This window comes from Oncorhynchus mykiss, chromosome 3 (assembly GCF_057628025.1).
Source record: "Oncorhynchus mykiss isolate SJ-2025 chromosome 3, ASM5762802v1, whole genome shotgun sequence".
Lineage (NCBI taxonomy): Eukaryota > Metazoa > Chordata > Actinopteri > Salmoniformes > Salmonidae > Oncorhynchus > Oncorhynchus mykiss.
Window position 1 is genome coordinate 97,323,335 of NC_143024.1, and position 16,160 is coordinate 97,339,494.

The 16,160-nt window shown below is 38.6% G+C and overlaps 1 protein-coding gene across 3 annotated transcripts in view; it reads right to left on the reverse strand.

Annotated features, from left to right (window-relative positions):
• LOC110520668 (hyccin 2) overlaps nt 1-16,160 on the reverse strand; it is a 155,084-nt gene that overhangs the window by 50,186 nt on the left and 88,738 nt on the right. For all 3 annotated transcript variants that reach the window (XM_036975376.2, XM_090230510.1, XM_090230509.1), the window contains exon 9: nt 14,074-14,190. In XM_036975376.2, coding sequence (XP_036831271.1) covers nt 14,074-14,190 — 117 coding nt within the window. The remainder of the gene's footprint in view (nt 1-14,073; nt 14,191-16,160) is intronic.

A 16,160-nucleotide genomic window follows, 5' to 3' on the forward strand; every position in this document is an offset into this window, starting at 1 on the left:
ACTCTGATCTACAACACAACCAGTCATGTTGAGTTACTCTGATCTACAACACAACCTGTCATGTTGAGTTACTCTGATCTACAACACAATCTGTCATGTTGAGTTACTCTGATCTACAACACAACCTGTCATGTTGAGTTACTCTGATCTACAACACAACCAGTCATGTTGAGTTACTCTGATCTACAACAACCTGTCATGTTGAGTTACTCCGATCTACAACACAACCTGTCATGTTGAGTTACTCCGATCTACAACACAACCAGTCATGTTGAGTTACTCTGATCTACAACACAACCAGTCATGTTGAGTTACTCTGATCTACAACACAACCTGTCATGTTGAGTTACTCTGATCTACAACACAACCAGTCATGTTGAGTTACTCTGATCTACAACACAACCTGTCATGTTGAGTTACTCTGATCTACAACACAACCTGTCATGTTGAGTTACTTCGATCTACAACACAACCTGTCATGTTGAGTTACTCCGATCTACAACAACCTGTCATGTTGAGTTACTTCGATCTACAACACAACCTGTCATGTTGAGTTACTCTGATCTACAACACAACCAGTCATGTTGAGTTACTCTGATCTACAACACAACCAGTCATGTTGAGTTACTCTGATCTACAACACAACCTGTCATGTTGAGTTACTCTGATCTACAACACAACCTGTCATGTTGAGTTACTCTGATCTACAACACAACCTGTCATGTTGAGTTACTCCGATCTACAACAACCTGTCATGTTGAGTTACTCTGATCTACAACACAACCAGTCATGTTGAGTTACTCTGATCTACAACACAACCTGTCATGTTGAGTTACTCTGATCTACAACACAACCTGTCATGTTGAGTTACTCCGATCTACAACAACCTGTCATGTTGAGTTACTCTGATCTACAACACAACCAGTCATGTTGAGTTACTCTGATCTACAACACAACCTGTCATGTTGAGTTACTCTGATCTACAACACAACCTGTCATGTTGAGTTACTCTGATCTACAACACAACCTGTCATGTTGAGTTACTCTGATCTACAACACAACCTGTCATGTTGAGTTACTCTGATCTACAACACAACCTGTCATGTTGAGTTACTCTGATCTACAACACAACCTGTCATGTTGAGTTACTCTGATCTACAACACCCTGTCATGTTGAGTTACTCTGATCTACAACACCCTGTCATGTTGAGTTACTCTGATCTACAACACAACCTGTCATGTTGAGTTACTCTGATCTACAACAACCTGTCATGTTGAGTTACTTCGATCTACAACACAACCTGTCATGTTGAGTTACTCTGATCTACAACACAACCTGTCATGTTGAGTTACTCTGATCTACAACACAACCTGTCATGTTGAGTTACTCTGATCTACAACACAACCAGTCATGTTGAGTTACTCTGATCTACAACACAACCTGTCATGTTGAGTTACTCTGATCTACAACACCCTGTCATGTTGAGTTACTCTGATCTACAACACAACCAGTCATGTTGAGTTACTCTGATCTACAACACAACCTGTCATGTTGAGTTACTCTGATCTACAACAACCTGTCATGTTGAGTTACTCCGATCTACAACACAATCTGTCATGTTGAGTTACTCTGATCTACAACACAACCTGTCATGTTGAGTTACTCTGATCTACAACACAATCTGTCATGTTGAGTTACTCTGATCTACAACACAACCTGTCATGTTGAGTTACTCTGATCTACAACACCCTGTCATGTTGAGTTACTCTGATCTACAACACAACCAGTCATGTTGAGTTACTCTGATCTACAACACAACCTGTCATGTTGAGTTACTCTGATCTACAACACAACCTGTCATGTTGAGTTACTCTGATCTACAACACCCTGTCATGTTGAGTTACTCCGATCTACAACACAACCAGTCATGTTGAGTTACTCCGATCTACAACACAACCAGTCATGTTGAGTTACTCCGATCTACAACACAACCAGTCATGTTGAGTTACTCCGATCTACAACACAACCAGTCATGTTGAGTTACTCTGATCTACAACACAACCTGTCATGTTGAGTTACTCTGATCTACAACACAATCTGTCATGTTGAGTTACTCTGATCTACAACACAACCTGTCATGTTGAGTTACTCTGATCTACAACACAACCTGTCATGTTGAGTTACTTCGATCTACAACACAACCAGTCATGTTGAGTTACTCCGATCTACAACACAACCAGTCATGTTGAGTTACTCTGATCTACAACACAACCTGTCATGTTGAGTTACTCTGATCTACAACACAACCTGTCATGTTGAGTTACTCTGATCTACAACACAACCAGTCATGTTGAGTTACTCTGATCTACAACACAACCTGTCATGTTGAGTTACTCTGATCTACAACACAACCAGTCATGTTGAGTTACTCTGATCTACAACAACCTGTCATGTTGAGTTACTCCGATCTACAACACAACCTGTCATGTTGAGTTACTCCGATCTACAACACAACCAGTCATGTTGAGTTACTCTGATCTACAACACAACCAGTCATGTTGAGTTACTCTGATCTACAACACAACCTGTCATGTTGAGTTACTCTGATCTACAACAACCTGTCATGTTGAGTTACTCTGATCTACAACACAATCTGTCATGTTGAGTTACTCTGATCTACAACACAACCTGTCATGTTGAGTTACTCTGATCTACAACACAATCTGTCATGTTGAGTTACTCTGATCTACAACACAACCTGTCATGTTGAGTTACTCTGATCTACAACACAATCTGTCATGTTGAGTTACTCTGATCTACAACACAACCTGTCATGTTGAGTTACTCTGATCTACAACACAACCTGTCATGTTGAGTTACTTCGATCTACAACACAACCAGTCATGTTGAGTTACTCCGATCTACAACACAACCAGTCATGTTGAGTTACTCTGATCTACAACACAACCTGTCATGTTGAGTTACTCTGATCTACAACACAACCTGTCATGTTGAGTTACTCTGATCTACAACACAACCAGTCATGTTGAGTTACTCTGATCTACAACACAACCTGTCATGTTGAGTTACTCCGATCTACAACACAACCAGTCATGTTGAGTTACTCTGATCTACAACACAACCAGTCATGTTGAGTTACTCCGATCTACAACACAACCAGTCATGTTGAGTTACTCCGATCTACAACACAACCAGTCATGTTGAGTTACTCCGATCTACAACACAACCTGTCATGTTGAGTTACTCCGATCTACAACACAACCTGTCATGTTGAGTTACTCCGATCTACAACACAACCTGTCATGTTGAGTTACTCCGATCTACAACACAACCAGTCATGTTGAGTTACTCCGATCTACAACACAACCTGTCATGTTGAGTTACTCTGATCTACAACAACCTGTCATGTTGAGTTACTCTGATCTACAACACAACCTGTCATGTTGAGTTACTCTGATCTACAACACAACCAGTCATGTTGAGTTACTCTGATCTACAACACAACCTGTCATGTTGAGTTACTCTGATCTACAACACAACCTGTCATGTTGAGTTACTTCGATCTACAACACAACCTGTCATGTTGAGTTACTCCGATCTACAACACAACCAGTCATGTTGAGTTACTCTGATCTACAACACAACCAGTCATGTTGAGTTACTCTGATCTACAACACAACCTGTCATGTTGAGTTACTCTGATCTACAACACAACCTGTCATGTTGAGTTACTCTGATCTACAACACAACCTGTCATGTTGAGTTACTCTGATCTACAACACAATCTGTCATGTTGAGTTACTCTGATCTACAACACAACCTGTCATGTTGAGTTACTCTGATCTACAACACAACCTGTCATGTTGAGTTACTCTGATCTACAACACAACCTGTCATGTTGAGTTACTCTGATCTACAACACAATCTGTCATGTTGAGTTACTCTGATCTACAACACAACCTGTCATGTTGAGTTACTTCGATCTACAACACAACCAGTCATGTTGAGTTACTCCGATCTACAACAACCTGTCATGTTGAGTTACTCTGATCTACAACAACCTGTCATGTTGAGTTACTCTGATCTACAACAACCTGTCATGTTGAGTTACTCTGATCTACAACAACCTGTCATGTTGAGTTACTCTGATCTACAACACAACCAGTCATGTTGAGTTACTCTGATCTACAACACAACCAGTCATGTTGAGTTACTCTGATCTACAACACAACCTGTCATGTTGAGTTACTCTGATCTACAACACAACCAGTCATGTTGAGTTACTCCGATCTACAACACAACCTGTCATGTTGAGTTACTCCGATCTACAACACAACCTGTCATGTTGAGTTACTCTGATCTACAACACAACCTGTCATGTTGAGTTACTCTGATCTACAACACAACCTGTCATGTTGAGTTACTCTGATCTACAACAACCTGTCATGTTGAGTTACTCCGATCTACAACACAACCTGTCATGTTGAGTTACTCTGATCTACAACACAACCTGTCATGTTGAGTTACTCCGATCTACAACACAACCTGTCATGTTGAGTTACTCTGATCTACAACACAACTTGCCATGTTGAGTTACTCTGATCTACAACACAACCTGTCATGTTGAGTTACTCTGATCTACAACACAACCAGTCATGTTGAGTTACTCTGATCTACAACACAACCAGTCATGTTGAGTTACTCTGATCTACAACAACCTGTCATGTTGAGTTACTCTGATCTACAACACAACCTGTCATGTTGAGTTACTCTGATCTACAACACAACCTGTCATGTTGAGTTACTCTGATCTACAACACAACCTGTCATGTTGAGTTACTCTGATCTACAACACAATAACCCATAATGACAGTTTTTAGAACCCAATGGTCAGACAGAGCTCCAGAGGTCCTCTGTGGAGATGGGAGAACCTTCCAGAAGGACAACTATCTCTGCAGAACACCACCAATTAGGCCTTTATGGTAAAGTGGCCAGACAGAAGCCACTCCTCAGTAAAAGGCACATGACAGCCCGTTTGGAGTTTGCCAAAAGGCACCTAAAGGACTCTCAGACCATGAGAAACAAAATTCTCTGGTCTGATGAAACCAAGATTGAACTATTTGGCCTGAATGCAAAGCATCACGGCTGGTGGAAACCTGGCACTATCCCTACGGTGGGGATGTTTTTCAGGGTTGAGGGAAAGATGAACAGAGAAAGTACAGAGAGATCCTTGATTAAAACCTGCTCCAGAGTGTTCAGGACCTCAGACTGGGGTGAAGGTTCGCCTTCCAACAGGACAACGATCCTAAGCACACAGCCAAGACAAAATTGGCTTCGGGACAAGACTCAATGTCCTTGAGAGGCCCAGCCAGAGCCCGAACGAACATCTCTGGAGACACCTGACAATAGCTGACAGAACTCGAGAGGATCTGCTGAGAAGAAATTGAGAAATTCCAAATACAGGTGTGCCAAGCTTGTAGTGTCATACCTAAGAAGACTGGAGGCTGTAATCACTGCCAACGGTGCTTCAACAAAGTACTGAGTAAAGGGTCTGAATAATTATGTAAATATGATTTCAGCTGTATTTTTTTGTGAAGAATCAACAAGTGGGACACAATCATGAAGTGGAACGACATTTATTGGATATTTCAAACCTTTTTAACAAATCAAAAACTGAAAAATTGGGCGTGCAAAATTATTCAGCCCCCTTAAGTTAATACTTTGTAGCGCCACCTTTTGCTGCGATTACAGCTGTAAGTCGCTTGGGGTATGTCTCTATCAGTTTTGCACATCGAGAGACTGACATTTTTTCCCATTCCTCCTTGAAAAACAGCTTGAGCTCAGTGAGGTTGGATGGAGAGCATTTGTGAACAGCAGTTTTCAGTTCTTTCCACAGATTCTCGATTGGATTCAGGTCTGGACTTTGACTTGGCCATTCTAACACCTGGATATGTTTATTTTTGAACCATTCCATTGTAGATTTTGCTTTATGTTTTGGATCATTGTCTTGTTGGAAGACAAATCTCCGTCCCAGTCTCAGGTCTTTTGCAGACTCCATCCATTCTTCCAGAATGGTCCTGTATTTGGCTCCATCCATCTTCCCATCAATTTTAACCATCTTCCCTGTCCCTGCTGAAGAAAAGCAGGCCCAAACCATGATGCTGCCACCACCATGTTTGACAGTGGGGATGGTGTGTTCAGCAGTGTTGCTTTTACGCCAAACATAACGTTTTGCATTGTTGCCAAAAAGTTCAATTTTGGTTTCATCTGACCAGAGCACCTTCTTCCACATGTTTGGTGTGTCTCCCAGGTGGCTTGTGGCAAACTTTAAACAACACTTTTTATGGATATCTTTAAGAAATGGCTTTCTTCTTGCCACTCTTCCATAAAGGCCAGATTTGTGCAATATACGACTGATTGTTGTCCTATGGACAGAGTCTCCCACCTCAGCTGTAGATCTCTGCAGTTCATCCAGAGTGATCATGGGCCTCTTGGCTGCATCTCTGATCAGTCTTCTCCTTGTATGAGCTGAAAGTTTTGAGGGACGGCCAGGTCTTGGTAGATTTGCAGTGGTCTGATACTCCTTCCATTTCAATATTACCGCTTGCACAGTGCTCCTTGGGATGTTTAAAGCTTGGAAAATCTTTTTGTATCCAAATCCGGCTTTAAACTTCTTCACAACAGTATCTCGGACCTGCCTGGTGTGTTCCTTGTTCTTCATGATGCTCTCTGCGCTTTTAACGGACCTCTGAGACTATCACAGTGTAGGTGCATTTATACGGAGACTTGATTTCACACAGGTGGATTGTATTTTTCATCATTAGTCATTTAGATCAACATTGGATCATTCAGAGATCCTCACTGAACTTCTGGAGAGAGTTTGCTGCACTGAAAGTAAAGGGGCTGAATAATTTTGCACGCCCAATTTTTCAGTTTTTGATTTGTTAAAAAAGTTTTAAATATCCAATAAATGTCGTTCCACTTCATGATTGTGTCCCACTTGTTGTTGATTCTTCACAAAAAAATACAGTTTTATATCTTTATGTTTGAAGCCTGAAATGTGGCAAAAGGTCGCAAAGTTCAAGGGGGCCGAATACTTTCGCAAGGCACTGTATATCATTAACCTTAACCCTACTACATCTATCATTAACCCTAATCCTACTATATCTATCATTAACCCTAACAATTCTGTATAGATCATCAACTCTAACCCTACTACATCTATAATTAACCTTAACCCTACTATATATATCATTAACCCTACTACATCTATCATTAACCCTAACCCTACTATATCTATCATTAACCCTACTACATCTATCATTAACCCTAACCCTACTACATCTATCATTAACCCTAACCCTACTACATCTATCATTAACCCTACTACATCTATCATTAACCCTACTATATCTATTATTAACCCTAACCCTACTATATCTATCATTAACCCTAACCCTACTATATATTTCATTAACCCTACTATATATTTCATTAACCCTACTATACATTTCATTAACCCTACTATATATTTCATTAACCCTACTACATCTATCATTAACCCTAACCCTACTATATCTATCATTAACCCTACTATATCTATCATTAACCCTACTACATCTATCATTAACCCTACTATATATATATCATTAACCCTACTACATCTATCATTAACCTTAACCCTACTATATATATCATTAATCCTACTACATCTATCATTAACCCCACTACATCTATCATTAACCCCACTACATATATATATATATATATATATATATCATTAACCCTAACCCTACTACATCTATCATTAACCCTACTACATCTATCATTAACCCTACTATATCAATCATTAACCCTACTACATCTATCATTAACCCTAACCCTACTATATCTATCATTAACCCTAACCCTTAGTCATTTAGGTCAACATTGGATCATTCAGAGATCCTCATTGAACTTCTGGAGAGAGTTTGCTGCACTGAAAGTAAAGGGGCTGAATAATTTTGCACGCCCAATTTTTCAGTTTTTGATTTGTTAAAAAAGTTTTAAATATCCAATAAATGTCGTTCCACTTCATGATTGTGTCCCACTTGTTGATTCTTCACAAAAAAATACAGTTTTATATCTTTATGTTTGAAGCCTGAAATGTGGCAAAAGGTCGAAAAGTTCAAGGGGGACGAATACTTTCGCAAGGCACTGTATAGTAGAGTTAATGATAGATGTAGTAGGGTTAGGGTTAATGATTGATATAGTAGGGTTAGGGTTAATGATAGATATAGTAGGGTTAGGGTTAATAATAGATGTAGTAGGGTTAATGAGAGATGTAGTAGGGTTAGGGTTAATGATAGATGTAGTAGGGTTAATGAGAGATGTAGTAGGGTTAGGGTTAATGATTGATATATAGTAGGGTTAGGGTTAATGATTGATATAGTAAGGTTAGGGATCGGATTAGGGTTAATGATAGATGTAGTAGGGTTAATGATAGATGTAGTAGAGTTAATGATAGATACAGAAGGGTTAGAGTTAATGATATATATAGTAGGGTTAGGGTTAATGATAGATATAGTAGGGTTAATGATATATATAGTAGGGTTAGAGTTAATGATTGATATAGTAGGGTTAATGATATATGTAGTAGGGTTAATGATATATATAGTAGGGTTAGAGTTAATTATATATATAGTACGGTTAGAGTTAATGATATATGTAGTAGGGTTAATGATTGATATAGTAGGGTTAGGGTTAATGATAGATGTAGTAGGGTTAGGGTTAATGATATATATAGTAGGGTTAATTATAGATGTAGTAGGGTTAATGATATATATAGTAGGGTTAATGATATATATAGTAGGGTTAATGATATATATAGTAGGGTTAGGGTTAATGATATATATAGTAGGGTTAATGATATATATAGTAGGGTTAGGGTTAATGATATATATAGTAGGGTTAGGGTTAATGATATATATAGTAGGGTTAGGGTTAATGATAGATGTAGTAGTAGTGTTAATGATAGATGTAGTAGTAGTGTTAATGATAGATGTAGTAGTAGTGTTAATGATAGATGTAGTAGTAGTGTTAATGATAGATGTAGTAGTAGTGTTAATGATAGATGTAGTAGTAGTGTTAATGATAGATGTAGTAGTAGTGTTAATGATAGATGTAGTAGTAGTGTTAATGATAGATGTAGTAGTAGTGTTAATGATAGATGTAGTAGGGTTAATGATATATATAGTAGGGTTAATGATATATGTAGTAGGGTTAATGATATATGTAGTAGTGTTAATGATAGATGTAGTAGTGTTAATGATAGATGTAGTAGTGTTAATGATATATATAGTAGGGTTAGAGTTAATGATATATGTAGTAGGGTTAATGATAGATGTAGTGGGGTTAATGATAGATGTAGTAGGGTTAATGATAGATATAGTAGGGTTAGAGTTAATGATATATATAGTAGGGTTAGAGTTAATGATATATGTAGTAGGGTTAATGATTGATATAGTAGGGTTAGGGTTAATGATAGATATAGTAGGGTTAAGGTTAATGATAGATGTAGTAGGGTTAGGGTTAATGATAGATGTAGTAGGGTTAATGATAGATATAGTAGGGTTAATGATATATTTAGTAGGGTTAGAGTTAATGATATATATAGTAGGGTTAGAGTTAATGATTGATATAGAAGGGTTAGAGTTAATGATATATGTAGTAGGGTTAATGATTGATATAGTAGGGTTAGGGTTAATGATAGATATAGTAGGGTTAAGGTTAATGATAGATGTAGTAGGGTTAGGGTTAATGATATATGTAGTAGGGTTAATGATAGATGTAGTATGGTTAATGATAGATGTGGTAGGGTTAATGATAGATGTAGTAGGGTTAATGATAGATGTAGTAGGGTTAATGATAGATGTAGAAGGGTTAGGGTTAATGATAGATATGTAGGGTTAGGGTTAATGACAGATGTAGTAGGGTTAATGATAGATGTAGTAGGGTTAATGATAGATGTAGTAGGGTTAATGATAGATGTAGTAGGGTTAATGATATATATAGTAGGGTTAATGATTGATATAGTAGGGTTAATGATAGATATAGTAGGGTTAGGGTTAATGATAGATGTAGTAGGGTTAAGGTTAATGATAGATGTAGTAGTGTTAATGATAGATGTAGTAGGGTTAATGATAGATGTAGTAGGGTTAATGATAGATGTAGTAGGGTTAATGATAGATGTAGTAGGGTTAATGATAGATGTAGTAGGGTTAATGACAGATGTAGTAGGGTTAGGGTTAATGATAGATATGTAGGGTTAGGGTTAATGACAGATGTAGTAGGGTTAATGATAGATGTAGTAGGGTTAATGATAGATGTAGTAGGGTTAATGATAGATGTAGTAGGGTTAATGATAGATGTAGTAGGGTTAATGATAGATGTGGTAGGGTTAGGGTTAATGATAGATGTAGTAGGGTTAGGGTTAATGATAGATGTAGTAGGGTTAGGGTTAATGATAGATATGTAGGGTTAGGGTTAATGACAGATGTAGTAGGGTTAATGATAGATGTAGTAGGGTTAATGAGAGACGTAGTAGGGTTAGGGTTAATGATTGATATAGTAGGGTTAGGGTTAATGATTGATATAGTAGGGTTAGGGATAGGATTAGGGTTAATGATAGATATAGTAGGGTTAATGATAGATGTAGTAGTGTTAATGATAGATGTAGTAGTGTTAATGATAGATGTAGTAGTGTTAATGATAGATGTAGTAGTGTTAATGATAGATGTAGTAGTGTTAATGATAGATATAGTAGGGTTAATGACAGATGTAGTAGGGTTAATGATAGATGTAGTAGTGTTAATGATAGATGTAGTAGGGTTAGGGTTAATGATATATATAGTAGGGTTAATGATAGATGAAGTAGGGTTAATGATAGATGTAGTAGGGTTAGGGTTAATGATATAGTAGGGTTAGGGTTAATGATATATGTAGTAGGGTTAGGGTTAATGATAGATGTAGTAGGGTTAATGATAGATATAGTAGGTTTAATGATAGATATAGTAGGGTTAATGATACATATAGTAGGGTTAATGATACATGTAGTAGGGTTAATGATAGATGTAGTAGGGTTAGGGTTAATGATATATATAGTAGGGTTAATGATAGATGAAGTAGGGTTAATGATAGATGTAGTAGGGTTAGGGTTAATGATATAGTAGGGTTAGGGTTAATGATAGATGTAGTAGGGTTAGGGTTAATGATAGATGTAGTAGGGTTAATGATAGATATAGTAGGGTTAATGATAGATATAGTAGGGTTAATGATAGATGTAGTAGGGTTAATGATAGATATAGTAGGTTTAATGATAGATGTAGTAGGTTTAATGATAGATGTAGTAGGTTTAATGATAGATATAGTAGTGTTAATGATAGATATAGTAGGGTTAATGATAGATATAGTAGGGTTAATGATAGATATAGTAGGGTTAATGATAGATATAGTAGGGTTACTGATAGATATAGTAGGGTTAATGATAGATATAGTAGGGTTAATGATAGATATAGTAGGGTTAATGATAGATGTAGTAGGGTTAATGATATATATAGTAGGGTTAATGATGGATATAGTAGGGTTAATGATATATATAGTAGGGTTAGGGTTAATATAGTAGGGTTAGGGTTAATATAGTAGGGTTAATGATATATATAGTAGGGTTAGGGTTAATATAGTAGGGTTAGGGTTAATATAGTAGGGTTAGGGTTAATATAGTAGGGTTAATGATATATATAGTAGGGTTAGGGTTAATATAGTAGGGTTAGGGTTAATATAGTAGGGTTAATGATATATATAGTAGGGTTAGGGTTAATATAGTAGGGTTAATGATGGATATAGTAGGGTTAATGATATAGTAGGGTTAGGGTTAATGATATATGTAGTAGGGTTAATGATAGATATAGTAGGGTTAATGATAGATATAGTAGGGTTAATGATAGATATAGTAGGGTTAATGATAGATATAGTAGGGTTAATGATAGATATAGTAGGGTTAGGGTTAATGATATATGTAGTATGGTTAATGATAGATGTAGTAGGGTTAATGATAGATATAGTAGGGTTAATGATAGATATAGTAGGGTTAATGATAGATATAGTAGGGTTAGTGTTAATGATTGATATAGTAGGGTTAGGGATAGGATTAGGGTTAATGATAGATATAGTAGGGTTAATGATATATACAGACGGGTTAGGGTTAATGATAGATATAGTAGTGTTAATGATATATATAGTAGGGTTAGAGTTAATGATATATATATTAGGGTTAGAGTTAATGATATATATAGTAGGGCTAATGATATATGTAGTAGGGTTAATGATTCATATAGTAGGGTTAATGATATATGTAGTAGGGTTAATGATTGATATAGTAGGGTTAGGGTTAATGATTGATATAGTAGGGTTAGGGATAGGATTAGGGTTAATGATATATACAGACGGGTTAGGGTTAATGATAGATATAGTAGGGTTAGGGTTAATGATAGATGTAGTAGGGTTAGGGTTAATGATAGATGTAGTAGGAGTAATGATAGATGTAGTAGGGTTAATGATAGATGTAGTAGGGTTAATGATAGATGTAGTAGGGTTAGGGTTAATGATTGATATAGTAGGGTTAGGGTTAATGATAGATATAGTAGGGTTAGGATTTAATGATAGATGCAGTAGGGTTAAGGTTAATGACAGATGCAGTAGGGTTAAGGTTAATGACAGATGTAGTAGGGTTAATGACAGATGTAGTAGGGTTAATGACAGATGTAGTAGGGTTAATGACAGATGTAGTAGGGTTAATGATAGATGTAGTAGGGTTAATGATAGATGTAGTAGGGTTAATGATAGATATAGTAGGGTTAATGATGGATGTAGTAGGGTTAATGACAGATGTAGTAGGGTTAATGATAGATGTAGTAGGGTTAATGACAGATGTAGTAGGGTTAATGATAGATGTAGTAGGGTTAATGACAGATGTAGTAGGGTTAATGATAGATGTAGTAGGGTTAATGACAGATGTAGTAGGGTTAATGATAGATGTAGTAGGGTTAATGACAGATGTAGTAGGGTTAATGATAGATGTAGTAGGGTTAGGGTTAATGATTGATATAGTAGGGTTAGGGTTAATGATAGATATAGTAGGGTTAGGATTTAATGATAGATGCAGTAGGGTTAAGGTTAATGACAGATGCAGTAGGGTTAAGGTTAATGACAGATGTAGTAGGGTTAATGACAGATGTAGTAGGGTTAATGACAGATGTAGTAGGGTTAATGACAGATGTAGTAGGGTTAATGATAGATGTAGTAGGGTTAATGATAGATGTAGTAGGGTTAATGATAGATATAGTAGGGTTAATGATGGATGTAGTAGGGTTAATGACAGATGTAGTAGGGTTAATGATAGATGTAGTAGGGTTAATGATAGATGTAGTAGGGTTAATGATAGATGTAGTAGGGTTAATGACAGATGTAGTAGGGTTAATGATGGATGTAGTAGGGTTAATGATAGATGTAGTAGGGTTAATGATAGATGTAGTAGGGTTAATGATAGATGTAGTAGGGTTAATGATAGATGTAGTAGGGTTAATGACAGATGTAGTAGGGTTAATGACAGATGTAGTAGGGTTAATGATAGATGTAGTAGGGTTAATGACAGATGTAGTAGGGTTAATGATAGATGTAGTAGGGTTAATGACAGATGTAGTAGGGTTAATGATAGATGTAGTAGGGTTAATGACAGATGTAGTAGGGTTAATGATAGATATAGTAGGGTTAATGACAGATGTAGTAGGGTTAATGATAGATGTAGTAGGGTTAATGATAGATGTAGTAGGGTTAATGACAGATGTAGTAGGGTTAATGATGGATGTAGTAGGGTTAATGATAGATGTAGTAGGGTTAATGATAGATGTAGTAGGGTTAATGATAGATATAGTAGGGTTAATGATAGATATAGTAGGGTTAATGATAGATATAGTAGGGTTAATGATAGATATAGTAGGGTTAATAATACTTACATGGCATGGTACACAGCGGTAAGCATCTGGACCATGAACTCTGGGTCCAGAACCACACGGTTACACGGCTCTCTCCACACTTTCTGCTGCTGCTGCGGGAAACCACATACACACAACCTGGAGAGAGGAGACACAGAGTCAGGAAACCACACACAACCTGGAGAGAGGAGACACAGAGTCAGGAAACCACACACAACCTGGAGAGAGGAGACACAGAGTCAGGAAACCACACACAACCTGGAGAGAGGAGACACAGTCAGGAAACCACACACAACCTGGAGAGAGGAGACACAGAGTCAGGAAACCACACACGACCTGGAGAGAGGAGACACAGAGTCAGGAAACCACACACGACCTGGACAGAGGAGACACAGAGTCAGGAAACCACACACGACCTGGAGAGAGGAGACACAGAGTCAGGAAACCACACACGACCTGGAGAGAGGAGACACAGAGTCAGGAAACCACACACGACCTGGAGAGAGGAGAGACAGAGTCAGGAAACCACACACAACCTGGAGAGAGGAGAGACAGAATCAGGAGACCACACACAACCTGGACAGAGGAGAGACAGAGTCAGGAAACCACACACAACCTGGACAGAGACAGAGACAGGATACCACACACAACCTGGACAGAGACAGGAAACCACACACAACCTGGACAGAGGAGAGACAGAGTCAGGAAACCACACACAACCTGGAGAGGAGATACAGAGACATGAAGCCACACACAACCTGGACAGAGACAGGAAACCACACACAACCTGGACAAAGACAGAGAGACAGAGACAGGAAACCATACACAACATGGACAGAGACAGAGACAGGAAACCACACACACAACCTGAACAGAGACAGAGAGACAGAGACAGGAAACCACACACACAACCTGGACAGAGACAGAGAGACAGAGACAGGAAACCACACACACAACCTGGACAGAGACAGAGAGACAGAGACAGGAAACCACACACAACCTGGACAGAGACAGAGAGACAGAGAGACAGAGACAGGAAACCATACACAACCTGGACAGAGACAGAGAGACAGAGACAGGAAACCACACACAACCTGAACAGAGACACAGAGACAGGAAACCACACACAACCTGGAGAGAGGAGACAGAGACAGGAAACCACACACAACCTGGACAGAGAGAGAGACAGGAAACCACACACAACCTGGACAGAGACAGGAAACCACACACAACCTGGACAGAGAGAGAGACAGGAAACCACACACAACCTGGACAGAGAGACAGAGACAGGAAACCACACACAACCTGGACAGAGACAGAGAGAGGAAACCAAACACAACCTGGACAGAGACAAGAAACCACACACAACCTGGACAGAGACAGAGAGACAGAGACAGGAAACCAAACACAACCTGGACAGAGACAGGAAACCACACACAACCTGGACAGAGAGACAGAGACAGGAAACCAAACACAACCTGGACAGAGACAAGAAACCACACACAACCTGGACAGAGACAGGAAACCACACACAACCTGGAGAGAGGCGACACAGAGTCAGGAAACCACATACAACCTGGACAGAGACAGGAAACCAATCACAACCTGGAGAGAGACAGAGACAGGATACCATACACAACCTGGACAGAGACAAGAAACCACACACAACCTGGAGAGAGGAGACACAGAGTCAGGAAACCACACACAACCTGGACAGAGACAGAGAGACAGAGACAGGAAACCATACACAACCTGGACAGAGACAGAGAGACAGGAAACCACACACAACCTGGAGAGAGGAGACAGAGACAGGAAACCACACACAACCTGGACAGAGACAGAGAGACAGGAAACCACACACAACCTGGACAGAGACAGAGAGACAGAGACAGGAAACCACACACAACCTGGACAGAGACAGAGACAGGAAACCACACACAACCTGAACAGAGACAGAGAGACAGAGACAGGAAACCACACACAACCTGGACTGAGACAGAGAGAGGAAACCAAACACAACCTGGAGAGAGGAGACAGACAGGAAACCACACACAACCTGGACAGAGACAGAGAGACAGGAAACCACACACAACCTGGACAGAGACAAA